General features: G+C 34.7%; 1 protein-coding gene across 8 annotated transcripts in view; it reads left to right on the top strand.

The window, feature by feature from the left end:
• PCDH15 (protocadherin related 15) overlaps positions 1 to 25,551 on the top strand; it is a 727,135-nt gene that overhangs the window by 293,251 nt on the left and 408,333 nt on the right. For all 8 annotated transcript variants that reach the window (XM_033841882.2, XM_033841881.2, XM_073793727.1 and 5 more), the window contains one exon: positions 16,389 to 16,508. In XM_033841882.2, coding sequence (XP_033697773.1) covers positions 16,389 to 16,508 — 120 coding nt within the window. The remainder of the gene's footprint in view (positions 1 to 16,388; positions 16,509 to 25,551) is intronic.

Here is a 25,551-nt window from a genome sequence, read left to right as displayed (position 1 = left end):
CACAATTTGTATGGAAACAAATAACCAAAGCAATAACCAAAGCAATAATAACCTGAATAACCAAAGCAATCCTGAGAAAGAAAAGCAGCTGGAGGAATCAGGCTCCCTGACTTCAGACTATACTACAAAAGGGAACCCTCTTGCACTGTTAGTGGGAATGTAAATCGATACAGCCGCTATGGAGAACAGTATGGAGGTTCCTTAAAAAACTAAAAATAGAACTACCATTTGACACAGCAGTCCCACTACTGGGCATATACCCTGAGAAAACCATAATTCAAAGAGGGACATGGGGCTTCCCTGGTGGCGCAGTGGTTGAGAGTCCGTGCGCCTGCCGATGCAGGGGACATGGGTTAATGCCCCAGTCTGGGAAGATCCACATGCCGCGGAGAGGCTGGGCCCGTGAGCCATGGCCGCTGAGCCTGCACGTCCGGAGCCTGTGCTCCGCAACAGGAGAGGCCAGAACAGTGAGAGCCCCCTGTACCACAAAAAAAAAAAAAAGAAAAAAAAGAGAGACATGGACCACAATGTTCATTGCAGCACTATTTACAATAGCCAAGACATGGAAGCAACCTAAGTGTCCAATGACAGATGAATGGATAAAAAAGATGAGGTACATATATACAATGGAATATTCCTCAGCTATAAAAAGAAATGAAATTGAATTATTTGTAAAATTCAAATAATTGTAAAATTATTTGTAAAATTATTTGTAGTGAAATGGATGGACCTAGAGTCTGTCATACAGAGTGAAGTAAGTCAGAAAGAGAAAAACAAATACCATATGCTAACACGTATATATGCAATCTAAAAAAAAAAATGGTTCTGATGAACCTAGGGGCAGGACAGGAATAAAGATGCAGACATAGAGAATGGACTTGAGGACTCGGGGAAGGGGAAGAGTAAGCTGGGACGAAGTGAGAGAGTAGCATTGACATATATACACTAGCAAATGTAAAATAGATAGCTAGTGGGAAACATCCGCATAGCACAGGGAGATCAGCTCGGTGCTTTGTGGCCACTGGAGCAGTGGGATAGGGTGGGTGGGAGGGAGCTGCAAGAGGGAGTGGATATGGTGATTATATGTGTACGTATAGCTGATTCACTTTGTTTTACAGCAGAAACTAACACAACATTGTAAAGCAATTATACTCCAATAAAGATGTTAAAAGAAAAGAAAAGAAAGGTAAACAAGTAGATACCCTGTGACTCAGCAGGTCTGCTCTAGTGGTACATATGTCCACCAGAAAGCATGTATAAGGAGATTTGTTGATGATATTTCCATAATAATCAAAAACTGGAGACAACTCAAGTGTCCAACTATGATAGAGCTGGCTTACCATTTTTTAAATTGCATTTATCTTTAAAAAAATTAAAATTTCTGTGTGTTTCAGAGAAACATGTTTCCTCATGTAAAAACTGGGAATGAAAATATTAGAAACCTACCTTATAGAGTTTAATGAATACATGTAATAAATCTTAGAATAGGAAAGAAAAATAAGTCCACAGATTTTAGTGTATAGCACCTCACCTGTATATTTTATAACTAATTTTAAAAATCTGAAATTAGTTGATCACTTATTTAAACCTGATATTACATATGGATATATATACATATATATGTATGTGTGTATATATGTGTGTGAGTGTGTATATATATATATTTGTTTATTTTATATCTACCCTGTTAGAATTGAATCACTATTAGAGCTAGCACTTTGTTTTGTTATTTGAGTAGAACAGTACCTGACACATTGTAGGAGTTGTATTAATAGACTTCTCAATGAAGCAGAAATGGAACAATCATGCAACAGGAAAGTATTATTTAACATATATGTTCACTTTGATTTTTCCTGAGATAAGAATGATTTAGAAAGTAAGAGTTTGTTTTGAGTTAAATTTGAGAAGCTTATACATGGGAAGTACTTTAGAAAGGAGTAAAATCTTTCCAGGTGATTGTGATAAATTATATAGGGTGACACAACAGTGATGACAAAAAAAGAAACCCAGTTTTTCTTTTTCTTTTAACCTGGTAAATATGAGCTATTTGAATTATAGTACTGTTTACGTAGCTCTAGGGGGACGTTACGTATTTATGTGAATTAGAGCCCTTTTTTCATAACTTTAGGGGCAAATTATGTACTTATTTGGATATGACTATACGCTGCTTAAGAATCTTTACCATACTTTTCGTGTCCCAGAAAAAGTAGTCATATTTATTAAGTAACATTAAAATGACTCCCCTTAGTCGAAATGTTTTTTTATCTCAACAAGATTTTTCTACATGCACAGTTTTATGAAGCTCAGATGCAAGGGGTACCAAAATAATCACAGTCAATTTAATAAATTGTGTTCGATCAAGTTCTCTAAGTTCTTAATAATAGGAAACTTTAAAGGATGCTTCATAAATCTAAATTTAAAATGCCATTTACAATTTAGTAAGGTAAAGGTTAACAGTTGAAACAACGTTAGGTTTCAGGAACAGTCGTTTCATAACTGTTGATGTTACAAGTATATCACAGATTATGTCCTGGTTAACATCTTAAAAGTCTGTAAACTTTAGGGTTTTTCTTGCGGTACACGGGCCTCTAACTGTTGTGGCCTCTCCCGTTGTGGAGTACAGGCTTCGGACGCTCAGGCTCAGCGGCCATGGCTCACGGGCCCAGCCGCTCCGTGGCATGTGGGATCTTCCCGGACTGGGGCACGAACCCTTGTCCCCTGCATTGGCAGGCAGACGCTCAACCACTGCGCCACCAGGGAAGCCCTGTAAACTTTAGATTTTGAATAATTTTAGTATTTATTTTTCTTCTTTGATTTTTTCACATGGTCATTAGGAACTAACTTGACACCAGATTAATTTTAAATTTGTTATCTAAAATTAGTTCACAGATTTCTGCATAGATCTTTTGCCAATTTAGTAGCATCATATCTCCTGATGTTGAATGGAATCAGGACAGATTACAACAGTATTGACTGATTAATTCTAACAGTTATCATTTATGAATGCTAAATCTTATTTAAAACTTACTTGTACCTACACACAGACTCAAATTATTTGTGTGTATTGTTCTCATTTTACACAATAAGATGAAAAAGTACTGAGACAGAAAAGCATTTATTAATTTGCCCAAGATCTCATGGCTACTAAGTGGTAGATCTAAGTGAGAAACTGAGGCAGTCTCACTCCAAAACCGAGTGCTTGATCACCATATTGTACAAGTGCATCAGGCAAGAGAATGATGGAGCTCAGATACATAAAGGAAGAGTAAGGAGTAAATAACACCATTAATCTGAAGAGTATTATTACTAATTTGAAAAGATTTACACTTGCTTCTTTGGTCTAAATTATCATCTCGATTCACAATTTAGTAAATGATCATGTGCTAGGTAGAGTTTTAAGAGAAAGGAACACAGCGTTTGGAATATATATATTACTTTTTATTGAATGATTTTAAGTTCATGAAGAATTATAAAAAGTAACCCAATGACGAGTATATCAAGATGAACATCTTGCCCAACTACATGTAGATTAGTGGGCATACCCTAGAGGGTATTTCATGGTAGCTGGTATCATATGCTGGTTTAATTAGAATTTTTATTTTACTTCAGATGTTGTTATATCTCTTTCTCCTGATGCGGCATGATCATGTCTTTCAACAATACCTGTTAATAAAGTTAATATGCTAGTTAATTTTTTTAAAAAAGGGGCTCTGAAATGTTTTGATTTTTTTCCCTAGGGTTTAAGTGAATGATTAAAAACATTTTAATGATCAGACCCATCAGCAGGAACCCAAAGCTGAACTTCAGCCAAATTAAACTATAGGAAAAGATGAGAACCTCTCTCTTGCTCTATTTTGTTCTCTCTTTTGTTCTTTCTCTCCTTCTCTCCCTCCCTCTCTCTCTCTCTTTCTGTCTCCCTTATTTTTTGGCTAACAGTTGCCTCAAGTGTATGTTATGTATTTATAAGAACTAAACGTAATATAAATAAAATTTTATTATCCTTAAAAATATTTTTATAGTAAATGATACGTTTAAGTCTTAGACTTTATTATAATGAAAATGATTATGGAAATGGTCTGTTTATGTTCACATTTTCTACCATTTATGTAAACATCAGAAATAATTAGACCTAAATAACATTTTAATAGAAGTTATAGAGTTCCAAATTCCCCAATTCTTAATATCTTTCATTAGTATGCTACATATTTTAACAACTACTGAACCAAGAGTGAAACATTGCTGTTAACTCAAATCCATATTTTATTTAGATTTCCTTAGTTTTACTAGTCTTTTTTCTTGTCCCAGGACCCCATCTATGATACCATAGTACTATCAGTCATCGTGTCTCTTTAGTCTTCTCTGGACTGTATCTGTTTTCACTTTCTTTGTTTTTGATGACAGTTTTGAAGAGTACTGGTCAAATAATCTTTCTTTCTAATAGATAAATGAACAGATAGAGATGTGTGTGTATACACATACATGCATATACACGTATATATAAATGTCATACAGTATATTGCTTATTTGTATGTGACAGTACAGTCAAATATATATCATATATAGATATATAACTATTTTTTAAAGTAAATTTATTTATGGCTGCATTGGGTCTTCATTGCTGCATGCAGGCTTTCTCTAGTTGTGGCGAGTGGGGGCTACTCTTTGCTGCAGTGGGCGTGCTTCTCATTGCGGTGGCTTCTTTTGTTGTGGAGCACAGGCTCTAGGCACATGGGCTTCAGTAGTTGTGGCTCGCAGGCTCTAGAGCACAGGCTCAGTAGTTGTGGCGCACGGGCTTATTTGCTCCACAGCATGTGGGATCGAACCAGTGTCCCCTGCATTAGCAGGAGAATTCTTAACCACTGCGCCACCAGGGAAGTCCCAACTATTTTTCTATACCAATGAAGAGTAAGTTGCACATATGAAACCCCTTAAATTCTTAACATTTCATTGTGTATTTCCTAAAAACACAGATACTCATCTATATAACTGCAATATAACCATCAAAATCAGGAAATTACATTAATGCAATATTAGTATGTAATCTACAGATGCCAAATTTTGCTGATTTTTTTTCCAATAAAGTCCTTTATAGGTCAGAGATTCAACCTAAGGTCACACATTGCATTTAGTTGCCATGTCTTTCTAGTCTCAATCTTAGTTCCTTAATAGTTCCTTGACTTTAATGACCTTAATAATTTCCAGGAGTGGGACAGTTTATAGAATATTTCTCAATTTAGAATTACCTGGTATTTCCTCATGATTATAGATTTTGTTCAGAAATACCACAAAAGTGATAGCATGTTCTTCATAGTATGTAATAAAAGAGACTCACAATATCAGTGTGTCCCATTTCTGGTAATGATAGCTTTTATCATGTTGGAAAGACAGTGTTTGCCAGGTTTTTCTACTATATTTATTCATTTTTGTGTACTTAATAAGTAATTAAAACTATTTTGTGGAAAACGACTTTAAGGCTTTGTAAATATCCTGTTCCTCATCAAACCTTCACCTAACATTTTTATTAGTGATTTATGAAACATTGATTTGTTGAAAACCATTGATGAAAATGCAAATTACTGTGGTTGGATATATTTTCTTCCTTCTTCTCTTTGCCCCTTGAGCATTTACTGAGTGCTTTTTCAGACATTATGCCATACACTAGCAATGAAGTTTTGATTACTAATGAAGAGGTTAGCATGCTGAAATGGTGAATTTGGGGATTCATGAAATAATTTACTTGCTGAGAACCAACCGGTTTTCAATAGCAGTAATTATTTAATCCACGTTTTCTGAAACACAGGCACAAGCTAAATTGGATTTATTTGTCTTTCTGTAAAATATATCAAAAGTATTTTTCCTTAGGGCCAAACATAAATTATCTTTGATGTAATACATCATCCAAATTGTATCATTTCAGATTACTATATATCTTGGTTCTGTTATGTGCCAAATTATATTTACTTCCTCTTTCATTTTCTTTTCTTGTCAAAAGTTTCTTAATAGCAAATTGCAAAAATTTTGAAATAATATATTTCATAGTGCTTGAGAATTAACACTTTGAAGCCAGATAATCTGTGTTGCAGTCCTTATCTACCAAATATTAGAAGTATGACATCAGGCAGAAGCTCTCAGCCTTGGATTCCTTAACTGTAAAATAAATATAATAACAAAAAATAATGTTAAAATGTTGTATTGAGGATTATAAGAGATAATGCTTTTAAAATACTTAGTATAGGTTCTGGCCATCTTACAAGTCAACTCTGCCTTGGAAATATGCTTTTTAGAAATAGTTATATTTCTATAACTTTTTTTTAAAACCAAGGGGGTCTTCAAAATGAAATGCAAAAATAAATTTGTAAACAGGCAGTAATTAGTGGAACACTATTGAGAATTTCAGCTTTTTCTCACAATGGTGAAATGTCTCTGAATCTATTCAATTTGAGCTTTCACTTTCCTGATCACATTTTTAGTTCTGTGCTATTCTTTCACATTTCATTGTGACTATATCATCTGTCTCCATTTAATATATGTATTTTTGTTTTGTTTTGTTTTGCGTTACGCAGGCCTCTCACTGTTGTGGCCTCTCCTGTTGCGGAGCACATGCTCCGCGGCATGTGGGATCTTCCCGGACCAGGGCACGAACTTGTGTCACCTGCATCGGCTGGTGGACTCTCAACCACTGCACCACCAGGGAAGCCCTAATATATGTATTTTTGAACATCTGTTCTTCTCAGAGCCATTCTGGTAGATCTAAATGCACAGATGGTCTCCATGATGAAGCATAACAGAGAGATTCCATATATAGTTAAGAATATTTTCTTAACATTTTATATCTGTTTTCTTTATAATTTCTAGATATAATAAGGTGATTTTTTTAACAAGGAAAGGTTTATTTTATTTTAATGTATAAATAGTTTCAAACTTACAGAAACATTATAAGAATAATACAAGCTTTTTCTCCAAACCATTTGAGAGTGTTACTGAAAAGAGTCCTTCTTACCCCCAAATACTTTAGTGTGTATTTCCAACACATAAGGATATTCTCCCACATAACAGTACAGCCATCAGAAATCAGGAAATGAACACTGATACATTACTACTTCTGATCCATAGTTACCATTCCAGCTCCATCAGTTACCCATATAATGTCGACTGTATTAGTAGTTTATAATCTTTTCTTTTTTGGTTTATAACATTATATATTTCATGTGTACAATGTTATATTTTGACTTCTGTATACACTACAGTGTGCTCACCACCTAAAGTTTAGTTACCATCCATCACCATACTATTGACCCCCTTTACCAATTTTGCCCTTTCTCTATCCCCTTTTTCCTTTGGTAATCATGACTCTCTTCTCTGTATCTATGTATTTGTTCTTGTTTGGTTTGTTCATTTAAAATTTTTTTTTAATATTTCATAATAAGGTGATTTTTTATATAAGTAAAACAAATCATTTTTTTAAGAAATATGGTCCATGGTATTGGAAACTTGATAAATATCTTTAACTATTCAAGGAATAAAAATCATGGACCTTTAGAGCCCTTCCCATTCACAGAGTTTCTTTAAATAGAGAGTACTAGTATTTAATCTACAGCACACAAAAGCTTCTGAAGAACGAAAGACTAAGCCCTTGTTCCTTTTACTTGTCTCTATTTTCCTCCTCCAAGGAATTAGGCACATTCTGGGAGGCAGGAGACGGGTAACAGAGGAAAAAGGAGGATATTAAGGGGAGAGAAAAAGCACATAAAAATACATTTTCTACTTTAAGCATGTAAATGGGAATCAATCTTTCACCCGTTTTAAAATATTCATGTATTCAACTGTTTGACAACTTTCAACTTAATGAGTTCTTTCATATATATATTCTCTCTGTATGTATATATCAATACATATGCACACATATATATTCAATTTAAGCTTAATTCAATTTAAGTGTAATTGCTCTTCAGGTTTTAGTAAAGATGACTAGAGCTACTTATCACTCTCTCTAATAATAATCCTTACTCTTATCTTAAAGATACTTATCTACATGAATATTTTTAAAATTAAAAAAACAAATTTTTTAATATAGTTGTTTTACAATGTTGTGTTAGTTTCTACTGTACAGCGAAGTGGAGTTCCCTGTGCTATACAGCAGGCTCTTACAAGTTATCTATTTTTTACATATTAGTGTATATATGTCAATCCCAATCTCCCAGTTCATCGCACCCCTCACCCGCTGCTTTCCCCCCTTGGTGTCCATACATTTGTTCTCTACATTTGTGTCTCTATTTCTGCCTTGTAAACCAGTTCATCTGTACCATTTTTCTAGATTCCACATATATGCATTAATATACGATATTTGTTTTTCTCTTTCTGACTTACTTCACTCTGTATGACAGTCTCTAGGTCCATCCACATTTCTACAAATAACCCAATTTTGTTCCTTTTTATGGCTGAGTAATATTCCATTGTATATATGTGCCACATCTTCCTTATCCATTCGTCTGTCAGTGGGCATTTAGGTTGCTTCCATGACCTAGCTATTGTAAATGGTGCTGCAGTGAACATTGGGGTGCATGTGTCTTTTTGAATTATGGTTTTCTCTGGGTATATGCTCAGTAGTGGGATTGCTGGGTTATATGGTATTTTTACTTTTAGTTTTTTAAGGAACCTCCATACTGTTCTCCATAGTGGCTGTATCAATTTACCTTCCCACCCACAGTACAGGAGGGTTCCCTTTTCTCCACACCCTCTCCACCATTTGTTGTGTGTAGATTTTCTGATGATGCCCATTCTAACTGGTGTGAGGTGGTACCTCATTCTAGTTTTGATTTGCATTTCTCTAATAATTAGTGATGTTGAGCAGCTTTCCATGTGCCTCTTGGCCATCTGTACGTCTTCCATGGAGAAATGTTTATTTAGGTCTTCTGCCCAGTTTTTTTTTTTTAACATCTTTATTAGAGTATAATTGCTTTACAATGGTGTGTCAGTTTCTGCTTTATAACAAAGTGAATCAGTTATACATGTACATATAGCCCCATATCTCTTCCCTCTTGCATCTCCCTCCCTCCCACCCTCCCTATTCCACCCCTCTAGGTGGTCACAAAGCACCGAGCTGATCTCCCTGTGCTATGCGTTCTGCCCAGTTTTTGTTTGGGTTGTTTGTTTTTTCGATATTGAGCTGCATGAGCTGTTTATATATCTTGGAGATTAATCTTTTGTCTGTTGATTCATTTGCAAATATTTTCTCCCATTCTCAGGGTTATCTTTTTGTCTTGTTTATGGTTTCCTTTCCTGTGCAAAAGCTTTTAAGTTTCACTAGGTTCTATTTGTTTATTTTTGTTTTTATTTCCATTACTCTAGGAGGTGGGTCAAAAAAGATCTTGCTGTGATTTATGTCAAAGAGTGTTCTTCCTATGTTTTCCTCTAAGAGTTTTATAGTGTCTGGTCTTACATTTGTCTTTAACCCATTTTGAGTTTATTTCTGAGTATGGTGTTAGGGAGTGTTCTAATTTCATTCTTTTACATGTAGCTGTACAGTTTTCCCAGCACCACTTATTGAAGAGGCTGTCTTTTCTCCATTGTATATCCTTGCCTCCTTTGTCATAGATTAGTTGACCATAGGTGCGTGGGTTTATCTCTGGGCTTTCTATCCTGTTCCATTGATCTATATTTCTGTTTTTGTGCCAGTACCATATTGTCTTGATTATCTACATGAATTTATTTTTAAAAATTTATTCAGAGGAAATGATTTTCAATATTAATTATCTAGCTTTCATGAATAAAACAGAGTCAAGATTTTATATACAGGTGCAAAAGCTATATTATGTTAAAGGGAAAATGAAGAACATATGTAATTCCTTTATTATATTTTTCTTTTTGATTTCAATAAATCACTGCAAGATAATACCCACTGAATGTGAATTCAAGAATGTGTACTATTTGGTACTGATTCTATAAGTTTTAAGATAAACTTCAAATAGACATTTGATTTGGTTGAATGTTTGAATAAAACAAATGTTATATTAATGAGTTAATATAAAACCAACACAATGGTCATAGAAACAGTGATTTGGCCCATAATAAACTCTCAATCAATAATCACAGATTCAGAGATAATGTAATGTTGCAATTGTGAGAAAAAGCTGAAGTTCTCAGTAATATGCACCTGTTTACAAATTCATCACTCCATTTCATTTGTTGGACCCCATTGGTTTTTAAATATATTACTGTTTCTAAAGCATATTTGTAAGGCAGGGATGACATGCAAGAGAGATTCATAAAATTACTTTTTCAGAGAAGGAGGTTAAAGGCTGAATTATAGCCAAAGCATGAGTGACTTCTAATTTGGAAAGATGTTTATGGAAGATGATCTTTAGATCATGCAGTATAATTGAGAAGAGCCTGAAAATAAGTGCAGGGGCAGAAGAAGACAGTAACTGATCATTTTAAAATAGGTGTATTTTCCAGGACAACATAAGTTAGAGTTCAGGAATTTACAATATCTTGTATAGATGACTATGGAATCACTGTAGATAATCTTCAAAGGATCATGGAGTATGATCAAAGTGCCAAAAGATATTATGGCCCCTGTTGCAGTTAAATCAGCAATTGTTCCATAAAGTGCTACACAGTAGCCATATAGACCTTGATGAGTTAGAAGATGGGAAATGAATCTTTACCTGTGAAAAATCAAATACTCAATTTTATTTGTTCACTGTTGAGAAACTGGATCAGGAGTGTATTAGTCAACAGAACTGAGAGATACATAGGTGATAGATAGATTAGATAGATAGATAGGCTGATTGATTTAGGGATATAGCAAGGGAGATTGATTATAAGGAATTGGCTCACACGATTATGGAGGCTGAGTGGTTCTAAGATTAGCAGTTGTCAAGCTGAAGACCCAGCTGGTATAGTTCTAGTCCAAGGCCAAAGTCTGAGAAACAGGAGAATTGATTGTCTAGATTCCAATCTGAGTCCAAGTCTGAAGGCAAGAGAAGGCAGATGTCCTAACTTGAAGACAGTCAGGGACAGAGAATGAATTCTTCCTTACTAGCTTTTTGTCCTATTCAGGTCTTCAGTGGATTAGATGAGGCCCACCCATGTTTGGGAGGGCAATCTGCTTTACTCAGTCTACCAATTCAAATGTTAATATCATCCAGAAATACCCTCACAGACATACCTAGAATAATATTTAACGAAATATCTGGGCAACTCATGGCCCAGTCAAGTTGAGGCATAAAATTAACAATTACAAGGAGGATGGATTCATGCTACAAAAATATAGGAGAAAATCATTTGTGTTTGTTCTTAAGAGAATAATTGGTGCAAAATAGCTGTCTAGTACACAGTAAGTCAGATTACAATATTTGTAACTGAAAAATAAACATGTATTAGTCCAATATAGACTTATACATAATCTTGCTCCACTAAAGACAATGTTTCTGTTTTGATAATGTCTATGAGTAGATATAGAGCACCCACTACCATTGTTGGTGTTCTGTCATTAAATGATTATTATATGTAAATCATTATATAGTGAATTCTAGTTCAGCTTATTTAATGTCCATGACCCTTCAGAAGTTCTATCCTTTTTAGAGGGGAGGGGAAAACCAAACACTTGGATTCTTGATGAAGTATGTAAGAAAGTAATATCACACCAATTGCATTTTAAATTATTCCTTTGGGGTGCCTTTTTCTTGAGATGGTTTTCAAAACTGGATAATAGCATCATTTGTATCAATTATTTCCTAGTTCAAGTGGTGTTATTTTAGTTGTGTTTATTGTAAAAAATATTTTTTTCTTCTGGACTCTTGTACATTTTCTCTTTAATCATTAAAGCCATTGAAGTCTATCGGAAGGCATTGGTTTAAAATATGTATAAAAAAACTATTTTAGATATTCAGAAATTATATATTTTAGCATTTTATTTCTACCAAAATGTCAGTTTTCATGTAAATATATTACATGAGACTCCAAGAAATATATAATAGATATAAATGTCAGGAGATTATTGTTACCTATCAATACAAGGCTATTGATGCCAGTGGCATTACCCTATCACTAGATATGTACATTTAACACCATATTATGATTTATGGAGTGCTTTCCAAGATTCATCCTTCTCAATATTTTCTTCAAAATGAACAACATACCATTTCTTTGCTGAATATAAAGGTGCCCTAGAGTGACATCAACATTATGGTAGTGTAAGATGTCCCTTCTTTATGTCCCCGCTTTGAACAAATAAAAATTAGCATCTATCTATGAACAAAAGTACCTCTGCTGTAGTTGTGGGATCCAACACTATATGCAGAGAGACCTGGAAGTAGTTCTGCCCACCTGTGCATTGGGTAATAGGCAGAGAGACCTTGGTTTGGAATTTGAACTAGCAGAAGCCATTGAACTGGCTGAGCAGTGAAATGGCCCCAACTCCTCTGGGTCATGGTCTGGGGAAACCTGGGTAGTATTGACTTGGGCAGACACCTGTGGATGAAAGAGACTTTGTAAAAGTCCATTCCTCTCGAGGAGAGATTCCAGCCCTCTGTTGGAGCAACGTATGCGGTGTATTCATTCAAGGTTGAAGAAAACTCCAGATGTAAGCGGGACCAAGAAAAATATCTGCAACATAATTACAAAAGATTTGAGGAGGTATCTGCTACATCAAATTCGAAAGCAGCTAATGCAAATCTCCAAGAAACACAAAGAATCAAAGAAACATGTCATCGCCAAAAGATAACAATTATCCTACAGTAATCGAACTCCAAAACATGGAACTTGGTGATTTACCTGATAAAGAATTCAAAATAACTGTCTTGAGAAAACTAAATGAGCTACAAGAAAGCACAGAAAGGCAATTCAGTGAAATTAGGAAAACAAGACATGAACAAAATGAGAAATTTAACAAACAGATAGAAATCATAAAAAAAAGAACCAAACAAATTCTGGAGCGGAATAATTCAGACAATAAAATGAAAAGTGCAATATAGAGCATCTACAGTAGAATAGACCAAACATATTAAATAAAGTGTTTTTAAACAGAAACAACCATAAAACAAGGTTATGTATTGATTTGTTGATGAAAATGTTGTAACCAGAGGCTTGCAGGAACTTAATCCTGTATTCCCCTCAGCAATGTAATAACCTTGAATTCCCCCTAGGAGCATTGGTTCAGTATTTGTTAATTCAGTGTTCATGGTGTCTTTATAGTACAGAACTACCATGGATGATGAGAATCAACTATATTTATATGAAACTGTGAATACAATACTTCTGTGGGGAAATATTGCAAGTAAGATTAGTCAGGAAAATTTTCTCTTTTCTTAGGTTGGCTCAAGCAGCTGTGGCTCACAGGATAATCAATTAACTGAGAACTGCTCACCTTTTACATTCAGATTTCTCTTATGCATCTTCTTGAAATATTGAATTTTCTGGCTTTATTTTCTTTAACTTATGTGTACATTTATGCATTTTTCTTTATTGTCCCAGTAGTTGTATAAAATCATTTGTGGAAAAAGACATGAACTAAATAAGTAAGTGAAACCCTCAGGCAGGTGCCCAAGCTGATAATCATCCCATGAATAGAATGCTCTTCAGAAAACCAAATTTATATTTCTGAGACTCCTTGAAATGTTAAAGGGCACAGAACATGACCATCTGTATGGCAGATGTGCCCTGAAAATTGTAAATAATAATGTATAGCGCAACACAGGTAGAACAAACAACCTGACTGTCCTGTGAACATTTTCAACCTCCACATAATATTTAGAAATTCAGAAAGCACTAGAGTGCCATGTCTCTGTAATAAGAATAAGTAACAGTGATATGTGTGAATTTATATGTGTGATATGTGTATGTGTACATAGATATGTACATATTTTTGTTGTGTACATAGATATGTATATATTTCTGTTGGGTATATATATAAAGAAAATGAGTGAAATAAGTTGCTGAAATCTATTTGTTAAACCCATTTTGCATGCTCTCTCTTTTGCTTGTTTGCATCTGGTATAGGCCATTTCATTTTACTCTTGCCCCATTTTACTCTTGCACCCATTTTACTCTTGCCAGACCTTCCATATTAAAACAAAATGCCTTAACCCTCTTTTTTCTTAGCTATTTCTCTTATGTTAGCTTCAAAGATTCCAAACGCTAGCCTATATATGAACAGGTCCACCATTCGCGTGGTAGATAATGAATAAATGTGTGTAGCTCAATTATGGGTCCATTTTAACGTTGCATTTTACATGTGTATGTCTGTGTGTAGATGTTTACTTATTCCAGTAGTGAAAACGAACAATTTGTGCTAAGATGTTTGGCCTAAATGTACAACATTTGTACATATGGAAGGGAGCAAAACTCACTATAAAATGCTGAACTAATAACTTGATATACTACTTGAGTCCTTTTCTGTCAACAACTAAATACCACATTTTTAAAGTAGGGGCAGAAGTCTATTTTCAAAAATTTCAGATACCTATTGTTCAAGTTTTTTGGTTTGTTTCCTTTTGTCTTTTGCTTGGTTTTAATTTTTTAATTCAACTCTGTGGCACAGTTATTTACTTTGGCAACAAAGATCTTTAAATACTCTAAGTTTGTTTTATTAGATATCTGGAAACAACTTGTTGCCATTCAGTTTTAAATTTTCATAATTTAAAAACCAAGGCACAACTACATAGGAGTGGGTGAATTTTTATAAGAGAGAATGATGTCTTTGGGGACAGGGATTACATTAAAAAAATATTAAAATGTTGGCTTGGAAGCCTTTTTGTTAACTAACATTTCCAAAGGTGTGCCCGTGTTCATATATGTGCTATTAAAACTATCTCCTCTCACTTTATCCTCAGTTCTCTTTGAGCTGCAGAAAGTCAAAGTTTGCCTTTAAAAGCTGCCTGCCAGGAGAGCTGACTTTATAAATACGCTACTTTGTACTCACGGTTCCCCAAAGCATGGGCTCCCCAAAGCACAGTTTTAAAATCACTTCTTTAATCATAATTGTATTATTTTTCTAAATCAGAGGTTGCAAACTCCTGTGTTTGCTGTGCCAAAGGATGTATGGGGGGGCATTAAATTCATAGTTTAATTCTCTAAAATCTGTTGCTGACTTTAGAACCAAGAGATTTCTTATAAAATTAGAACATTAGAAGATGTAGTAACATTGGCTCCATATTTCATTATGGCAAGAATTTGCTGAGGCTGAGTAGCAGCTACCATTTTAGAGGGGGAAGTGTTCCCCAGTTGCCACCATTCCCATGAGACTTGCTTCACTCTTTTACATTGCCTGATATCCCTGCAGATATCTGCGCCTGTAGCCCCTGAAAATAGAAGTAAATGAGATAACTCCTTCTTTTTCTCTCTGAAACTATTTCTCCATTAAGGAATCCCATTTAAAACCTAACAAAACATATCTCAGAATAAAATTTAAAAGTCTGTGTTCTTTAGAGGCATAAAGCTTATGTTTATTGACTAAATTCATTTATTCATTGTGACAGTGTGATGATTAGAGAAGTAAAGTGTGAAATATAAGAGTAACAAAAAGGGTGCCATGTTCTGATGTGGGGTAGGGAAATTCTGTCAGGAATGGTTTAGAAGAAGGCAATACTTACTTAAGTTGAAATGTAACTAATGAGAAGGATCCCAGCTAAAGCTTGAAGACAGGACTGTGGATGTAGGAATACAAAGACCTACAAGTAAGAGAAAACAACAGTGATTCTCTGTTGGAGATCAATAAGAAATAAAGCTAGATGCTCGGGCCAAATGTGAAATCATGGTCTTATATGCCATTTTATGTTTTGTTTTAATCCAAAATGAAAAGATATTACCATTTCTTCAATTCTGTCACACAATGGCTTTCTACTTAACCGATACTACAAGCACTAAAGAAAATCCCAGCTTTCTCTCTCCTCTGACAGACAGGGAATCCATTGTCTCCAACTCTCTCCCTTAAATTTGCCACTTGCATGTAATTACCGACTGGATTTCATTGATCTCTCTGAAATGGTTTTTGATTTTAAAATAAAGTAACTAATTCCTTCTTACAGTTTAAATCCTAGTTTGTAGATAACTTAATGCATCAAGGTTTTTTTAAGGAGGAACAGCAGATGCATTTCTCCATAGGAGCTAAGATGCTAATGATCATAAATTGGTCCAAATGCGCTTCACACTGAATCAGGGCCTTCTATTTCTTTATCCAAAGCAAGGACCATGGCGTTGGAAATTTCAGACTTTATAGGAACTCATGTGTTTGCAAGTGTTCTTTTGAAATACTTCAGATCTCTGGTTGTGGGCAACTGCCTGCTTTTTTCCTTTGTGTAACAAATGTCTGGTTTTTGTGCCAGAACACTTCTGGTGTGCTGTTGATCAAATGAGAATTGACAGTTTTTCTTTTGTTTTTTTTTCAGCTCACTCCAGTTGGCACCACAGTATTTACAGGATTTTCAGGAGACAATGGAGCTACAGACATAGATGATGGCCCAAATGGACAGATAGAATATGTTATTCAATATAATCCAGATGATCCGGTATGTAAATATCTACTTGCAATGTGAGTTCACTATAAGGAATAAAATTAATATTTACTTCAGCTGATATTTATTATATTTCTCTATTGCTCAGCTCATGGAACCACATTAGTAATTATACTATTATTAATAACTATCTCAAAATTACATTTTAAAAAATATTTGTGCTATACTTATAAAAGCTAGTTTTTGGTGAGTTTTGTAGGTAAAAGTTTAAAATGTATTCATAGGTATAATATGTCATTTTAATTAAATTTCCATTATGTTAGTGGACTCCTAAGCATTCTAAGTAAATCATTGGATATGATATTACCAATGTGATGCGTATGCTTTATGGAACTTGCAAATTAATACCACCACTGCCCCTTCTCCACCAATGAAACCTGAGGTAGAGAAGAGGACAAAGCCTCTAGCAATAGGTTTTTCAGTTTTTGTTTTTTTTGCGTTAGACAGTGGGGCTTCTGCATTGTGCCTTAGGCTGTGAAATTATTTTTCCCAATGATATAGTATATGTAACACAAATAAAATAAGAATTGTTTTCTTGAAGCTAGAGCTGGAAGTCCTGCCTGCCATCTTTCCCTTCCTCTTTTCCCAGAGGCAGCTTCTCAGAACACCAAGGGCTCCCCAAAGCATAGTTTTAAAATCACTTAAGTGACTTGTTAAATTAATGCTTCTCCTTTAGGTTTAATATTAGGAACATAAAAGTGGTGAAGTTAACATTGTATCTTTGTTTTTAAATTATATATTTCTTATATAAGCTTTAAACAATTTTAAAAAACCTGTTGAAATTGTAGAGACTAAGAGCTCTCAATAAGATCTACCTCACAAATTGATTGTGAGAACTAAGTGAATTGTGAATGCATTTCCTCATCTTATTCTCACAAATCAATTAGTTAGTAGTAGTATCTCTATCACATAGAAGCGAACACAGGTTCATAGGTGACGTGACTTGCCTGGTAACACACACCCACCTCTAAGCTGGAGAGTCAGGACTCGATTTCAGAGTAATATGTGCTCCACTCTTCCTCTGTTGTGCTCTAAGAAAATAGTTGCAGCACTTGAGTTAAAATTTTCAAAAAAAATTTAAAAACAAAACAAAAGGCCCATGGGTATAGCAGAGTCAAGGGAATATTTGGGGGGATTTTGTTTTTGTTTTTCCCCTAAAATGTATGCCTCCACATGTTTATAGACAGAGGTAATGAAACCAAGAGATGGGGAGATGATGAGAATGTGACAGAAAAGGACAATAAGTATGAGGGGTTACACAGAAGTCGAATGGAAAAGATCAAAGAAACAGCAGAAGGGAAAAGGGCAAGAGAAACATTTTTTTTTAAGTAGAAATAGGCAGCTGACTATACAGAATATTTCTAAACCATTTATTTTCTTTACTATTTAGATTTTTAAAATAATTAATTGTATGTGTATGTCATGTTTCTAGCTTATATTTTATGAAGGTCATTTCCTAATCTTTACTCCTCAAGCTGTAAAAATGAAACTCCAAGAAAGTATAGAATGACCAGGCCATGTATTTTAGGGAAATATTTATTACATTGCAAACCTACCCAAGGATTAGATATAGTGCGAGACAGAAATGTATTCCTTGGAATGTATCTTTTAGAAGTTTTGTGAGGCTGAAATTCCTTGTTAGCTATGCAGTAATTCCTTCTGAATGCTTCCCCTTTTCAGAGATTTCTGGGCTTGGCATGAAATATAATATGTACTTTTTATTACCTACAGATTGAATAAACCAATCATTCACATGCAGTTTCCAAATTGCAAAAGAAGAAAAAACAATGTACTTTAGCAAGCTAGCGCTACTATGGATTAACGAAAGAAATTCTCTGGGCATGGTTCTAATTCAGTGAGGCAAAAGAATAAGACATCATGACGGCACTTAAGTTAGGGTATATTGGAAGAGAAAGCATTAACCAAGTCACATCCTTACAGAGAGAATCCATCTTTAATCATCATAGAGAGTTAATGCAAACCTCAATGCCAGTTTCTTCTCTTATAAAATCTCTGAGAAAGAGCTATCTGATGACTTTTATATTCTTAAATTGTTAAATCTCTAGAAATTCTGCTTATAATTAATAGCATCATAATATTATCCTGCTTATTTCTTAGAGTTAAAACAAACTTGTATGTATTACAAATATATGTAACCTGAAAATGTGGCCCCCTCTGGCTTTTGCAACCACAGTTAAAAATTTCTTTAAAATTAGTCTCACACTGTATGGTAAATAGTAAAAGGTGTAGATTGGTCTGTTCTACTTAAAAATCTCAGGGTATTTTTTTTTCCCTAGGTTATTTTTTGTTTTGTTTGTTTTCCGTCTGATGCTACATTATTCATTAGCAGAAATCACAAATTAGTGACCTGGAGTTTCATTCAACTCACAAAATTTTGTTTGGCCACAAATTATTTTAAATAATTTCTGAGCCAAAATCTAAAAATCATGAAATTTCACATCCAAATTTAGTTTTCTCTTCTCTCTTGAGAAATAGATGTATGACAACCCTGGTCCTGATTTCCAATAAGACAGCATCAGGTATGGTTGAATTAATGTTTTCCCATTAAGCAAACTTCTGTCACTCAGACAATATATGTATATCCATTTTTACCCTCATCACTTCACTCATTTACATCATCCAAGTCATCCTTGTAGAAATTTATGAATGTATCCCGTTGCGGAGCACAGGCTCTGGACATGCAGGCTCAGCAGCCATGGCTCACAGGCCTAGCCGCTCCGCGGCATGTGGGATCTTCCTGGACTGGGGCATGAACCCGTGTCCCCTGCATCGGCAGGCGGACTCTCAACCACTGCGCCACCAGGGAAGCCCCAAAGTATGTTTTAATTAATTCTTCCCATCACTTTAAACACTGGCCTCTAGTGTTTCTGATAAGGGAAGACAATGGAAATTTGAATTATGTTTCCAGTATGTAATGTGCCATTTTTCTTTGACTGTTTTCAAGATTTTTATTTTAATTTTGAGTGCTTGGTAACTTGACCATGGGAGCATGCCAATGTATAGTTTTCTTTGTAATTGTCTTTTTTTAGGGGTTTTGCTGAACTTTAATCTCTAAATTTGTCTTTCACCAGTGAAAGAAATTATCAGGCACTATTGTTTAATATTTTCATGCCATTTCCCTGACTCCTCCCTCTGAGACTCCAATTACAGGTATATTAGGCATTTAAATACTGTTCCACAGGTACAGGCTCTGTTCATATATTTTCAACATATTTTAATTACTTGGTTGCAAGCTGGGTGTTTACTATTGATCTATATTCAAAGTTACAGTGTTCTCTGCCATCTCCATTCTATTCTTAAAACTATCCAATGTATCCAATTGTCTTTTTTTATTTATTATTTTTTAAATTTCAGATAGTATAATCTTCAGGTCTAAATTTTCCATATTTTTATAGTTTTTATAGTTTGTAATTTTGGTGAGTTTCCCATCTTTTCATTTATAGTGAGCATATTGTTTTTAATATGAGGATACCCTCATAGTAATGTGTTCCTAAATATCAGAGAAGTAAAAATATAATATCACTTAAAATTATTGACTCATCAAATGTAGTAGTTACCAATTACCAGTACTATATGTCACCACCAATCCTTTAGACAAGGCTTGGTAATTAGCATAATGTATTAGTTATCTACTGTTGGATGACAAACTTAGTGGTTTAAAACAACACACTTTCATTTTGTTTAGTTTCTGTGGCTTAACCTAAGCTGAACTGCTTAGGTTCTCATGTGGTTACAATCTACATGTTGCCCAGATTAGTTCTCATTGGAGGTTTGAGTAGGGAAGAATCCCCTACCAAGTAAACTCAGACTGCTGTTAGAATTAGTTCCGTTATTGTTGTAGGACAGAGGGCCTTGGCCTCTTGCTATATGTTGGCTGGAGGCTGCTCTCAACTCTTAGAAACCACCCTTAGTTCCTTGACTGCTTACTTCCTTAAACCTGCAAGGAGAGTATCTAGAGCTAGTCTGCAGGATGGAGTCTTATATGACATAAGGCAATCACAAGAGTGACAGTTTATCACCTGTGCCATATCCTATTGGTTAGAAGCAAGTCAGAGGTCCTTCCCACGCTCAAGGGGAGGGGATTACACAAAGGTATGAGTTGCTTGTCAGCAAGTGGGGATAGAGAGGCCTCCCTTAAGAATCTGTCATACCTACTATAATGTTCAGTATTATTATCATCATTTTGAATGTCGTATAAACTGATCTACTTTGGAAAAGCACTTTTGAGTCTTTTTGTTTAAGTTTGTGGAAAAAAAAATAGAGGAAATGAAGGTTCTATTCTGGTTTTAATAGAGGATAAATTGAAAATAATCATTTGCATTATTAGGATCCTTTTTACCACACCTGTATTTCCTTTATGATGTAGATGAACAATTATACTAGGAGATGTGGAATAAATAAGAATCAGACATTTTTACTATCCAAAATAAAATTTAAAAAATTAAATTGTCAAATGTTGTAAACTCTTCACTGAAACAAAGCACTTTTATTTAACCTATTAACAAAATCAGAAGAATTTAAATTGCACTTTTTTTTTGCCATTGTTTTTATTGAATTTTATCTAGAATAAAGAAAGAAGAAGTTTGGGGATGAAGAACTGCTTAACTGATTAACCAAATTTAAAGCGAAAGCATTTGTGTTATTTTCCAAAACTTTCTGTCTCTTTCTCTTTTTGGAGACATGCCAGAAGTGAACTTTTTTGGGTTGGAGAAAATTACTTGCTCTGGCTAATGAGATATGGGCGCAAAGAATCAAATACAAGTCACCGTTTCCCCACCCACTGCTGCAGTGATTGGAGAAAAACATGTTGAGGTGAAACATGCATTAGCCCGAGTCCCTGAGTGAAAACATAAACAGAGCCCACTTGCTGACATGTGTTAGTGTAGATATGTAGAATGGGTACGAAATAAAAAATTCTAATTTTAAAAAATTCTATTAATTTGGGGGTTTTATTCTTGCATCATAACCTATCCTTTCTCGTCTGATATTTTCAGATGAAAATAATTTAGTAAATACCTCATTATTGGTGTCCGCTAGAGAGCAAACTAAGAGGATTTGTACTATGCTCATCACAGTTACTGTAAAATACTATTTTTTTGTGCCTTCATGGTAATAAAAATTAAGGCCATCTACAATACACTGAACTAATTATATTTTAAAACATGAAAAGAAAAGAAAAGAAAGGAAAAAGAAAGATTCAGGAAAAATGAGGAGAATAATTTGTCATGTATTGTGTGGAATTTTTCATTTTGGGGAGTTTATCTTATTTGGAAAAAGGAAATTATTAATATAATAGGTATCATTTGGATATTTTATTTGTTTAATTTATTTAACACCTTTATTAGAGTATAAATGCTTTACAATGGTGTGTTAGTTTCTGCTTTATAACAAAGTGAATCAGTTATACATATACATATATCCCCATATCTCTTCCCTCTTGTGTCTCCCTCCCTCCCTTCCCATCCCACCCCTCTAGGTGGTCACAAAGCATGAGCTTTGTGAACACTTGTGTTTAATTAGGTCATTGCCTAAAGTCCTTCGTTGTGTAAAACTTTGAACCCAGGTTGTTTAACTGTGAGTCTGTGACATTTTAAATTTATAACATATGGACTTTTGAAGCCAAATAGAAACTTCTAAATACAATTTCCTACGAAATTGGTTAGAAGAAGGTGACAGGAACTGCATTGTAATCTTTCCTTCACCCCTAAATGTGCATATACATATTTGTGTGTGTTTATGTGGCAGGGAGGAATGAGTGTGTATGAAGTAGAGAAACAATTATCAGAGTGTTGGTATTCTACTAGGAGCAAACGAATGTTGCTGCTCAAATCATAGTCCCTTTTGAGTAGACAAGGGCTACATGATCTTACTTAATCCTCCACTTTTCACTTCAGGTAATTCAGATTAGGGGAGTCACACCAAACCATGGATGGTTCAGCAGCTAATGGCATGGTGGCCTGATTAATCCACGACAAGCTTAAGACCAACTACAGACTGATTGGGACACAGAGTTGGTGCTGTTTATTCAAACTAAGAGATAAAGTCACAGTCCTGTTCAACATGAACAAATGGGGAAAGAGAGAGAGAGATTAGAGGTGATGAAGAAAGAGAGAGAGGGGAGAGAGAGATTCCAAAAAAATGTAGAAAAACAATAATAAGAGAACTTAACAGCCTCTGAGAGACTGAGAAATGTTTTCCTTGTTACCTAAGTTCCCACCACTTCCCAGTTACAGGCCCAGTAAAGCATATTTGTACCTTGGTTCTGTCATTAGATAACCAGGAAATAGATATACATGTATATGTGTATGTGTGTGTCTGTGTGTGTGCAGGTCTCAAAAATCTCTCTTCTTTTGAACTGAATATCTAGTCCTTACAGTTGAATGGATAATATCAAAAACAGTATTTGTAAATATAGCATAGGTATGAGAAGCCAAACAGAATCTTTTCTGCTTATTAGAAAATGATGAATTACCAGAGTTCTCAGCTGAGAACAAATAACACTAAGTACCTCATAGTCCATTTCCAGATCATCTCCAACTGTGGAGCCCAACACCTCCTTACAGGACTAGCAGAGAGGTGTCATTTTATCTACGTTGGTACTAATTCAGCTTCCCACAGGTTAATAAAGTGGGCTGTGGGGGGATGGAATCAACTCTGGAGAAACACGGAATTGTTAGTGTCAACATTCCATCTCCCTTCTTTGCTTAAGTCAGTGTGAGTGTGTGTGTGAAGGAAGGGCATTACACATGCTTCCTACACTTTTTCTCATCCTTCCAACAGTGATAAAATCATTTAAACTGCCCTATGCCCTCATTTACTAAGTGGAGAATTGCCCCTTGTCTGACAGTTACTGAGACACCAAACTGCCAGGGAGTTGTGAGTGGACCTTTCCTGATGGAGAGCAGATGTTTGGGGCCTGTGGGTATTAAGAGGCTTAGTCATTATTGGAATGACCTGATTAACACTGGGCAGGTAGAGGTCAGCATTTAAATTCTCATCACCCAAAGAAACAAGTGCTAGTTCGTGCTTTACAGAGCAGTGTCCAAAATTAACAGAAAGAGGGTCAGGGCCTTATTTCCAAAAAATGTAGGTTGCTTAAGAAAAAGGATATGACTGTGTTCCTACACCCCTCTCCTTTGTTGATGAACCAAATCTCTAAGGATGAGAGGAGAGGAAAATAAATGGTAGAGGAAGGGAGGGTGCAGACTCTACCTCCCTTTCCACCTCAAACAGTTCTTTGACAAGAGTATAAGACTGAGATACTCTTGATACACTGATACACATGCACACTCACACACACATATATCTATATCAGAGTTATGGGATCCTTCTGACGTATTATTTATTATTAAAGGAATCAGATTGAATTAGAAAAGCACAATTTTAGTAACTACTAAAATCGCAAAATATTAAATGCTCAACATGTTATTACCTTTGAGAGTCTTCACTCAAGTTATATTTAAAAGTTCATCCCAATCTAACATCAAGTCAATTTGTTAACGTAACACAACTAGCTCCAAAATAAAGAAAAATGAAATAATTATCCATCTTAAAAATGTATTATAGGAGCTTATTATTGAGTTGAGATCACAAGCAAATGCCAAAACTCTTATATGCTTAACTTGGTCCTTTCTATCTTCTAGTCTAGTGTTTCTCAAAGTAAAACCTAGACTTTCTACATGAGAATCACCCAAGAGTTTTGTTAGAAATATAGACTTCTGAGAATTTCTGGAATTTGGAGGAATAGACTTGGAATCTGCAATCTAAGTGATACATTTCTATGATCCTTATATACTCTAAACTTTGAAAATTATTGTCACATTGCCTTATCATATAATAATTTTAAAAAACAACCATATTTTCTTACTAAATTTTGCTCTTTTTTTCCTCCTTAGGTAGAGCTTTAGAAATAGCATTACAGCAGGGCATTTACTTTGAGTTGATCTAATCCAATATTCTTTTTGCTACAGGACAAATAAAGAGCACCCTAAACATTTATCCACATTTTGTTTCTAATTTTTCTCATGATTATTATTCTGTTTTTTCAAGACAGAATGGATACTTTATAAATACTTGTTTCATTAGTAAGTTAGTTAATTTTAACACAAAGGCTTTTCATATGCAATAATTTATAAACAGCATTGATCATAAAGCAGATATTCTCCTTATGTTTCTTGGAACATAAGTATTTATGAAACTCCTAGCACAATTAAAATCTCAGATATCTATAAAAGATGGACTTAGCTAATAAGAATTAGATTTAATTAAAAAATTTTCTTAAGAACAATATAATCCTTAATTACTAACTACAATGCTTGTAATAATTCTATAAATATCCAATGAAAATTATCAGCTAAAATAGGATCACAAACATCCATTACGTTACTTGGTTAGAAATATAAATGTAAGTATTTCCACATCATAGACTGAGAGATCCTTGAGAAATCTGTGAGGGAAAGCAGAAAATGCACAAATAACAAATGCTGTTTGGAAAAAATAATGTAACATAAGAGCAAAGATTTAATCCTAAATTGGATGACAAATAAGATTTTACTGATTTGCAGGATTTGCAGGATTTATAATCCAGAGAAATGAGGGATAGAATGTTTAGGCAGGAGAAAATTAAAAGCAAATGTCACCTGCAAAGAGTCATGGCATAAATGGAAAAGAGAGGGGACTGCATGATGAGGACACATAGGCAGGAGATAATCATTTATCAAAGTGCTTTCAGTTGCAAATAATAGAAAACTGAATTTAAAGTGACTTTGCCAACAAAGTCATGTATTATCTCTTGTAACAGGTTGTTCAGAGAAGGGGAGGTATCAGGATTTGTTAAGCAACTCAGATATCACAGAGCCAGCTTCTTTTCATTTTCTGCTCTTCCATTTTCAGCATTTTGTTTACTTCTAGATTAACTGTTTCAATAGTTCCAAAATGGCTGCTGATGGTTCCAGGTTTTACATCCTTATAAAAGCATCTGTAAGCAGAGAAGGGAACACTTTTTTTTCTTGTCTCT

This window comes from Tursiops truncatus, chromosome 16 (genome assembly GCF_011762595.2).
Source record: "Tursiops truncatus isolate mTurTru1 chromosome 16, mTurTru1.mat.Y, whole genome shotgun sequence".
Classification (NCBI taxonomy): domain Eukaryota; kingdom Metazoa; phylum Chordata; class Mammalia; order Artiodactyla; family Delphinidae; genus Tursiops; species Tursiops truncatus.
Note: the sequence above shows the minus strand (reverse complement) of the source record. Positions and strands in the feature narration are given on the sequence as shown.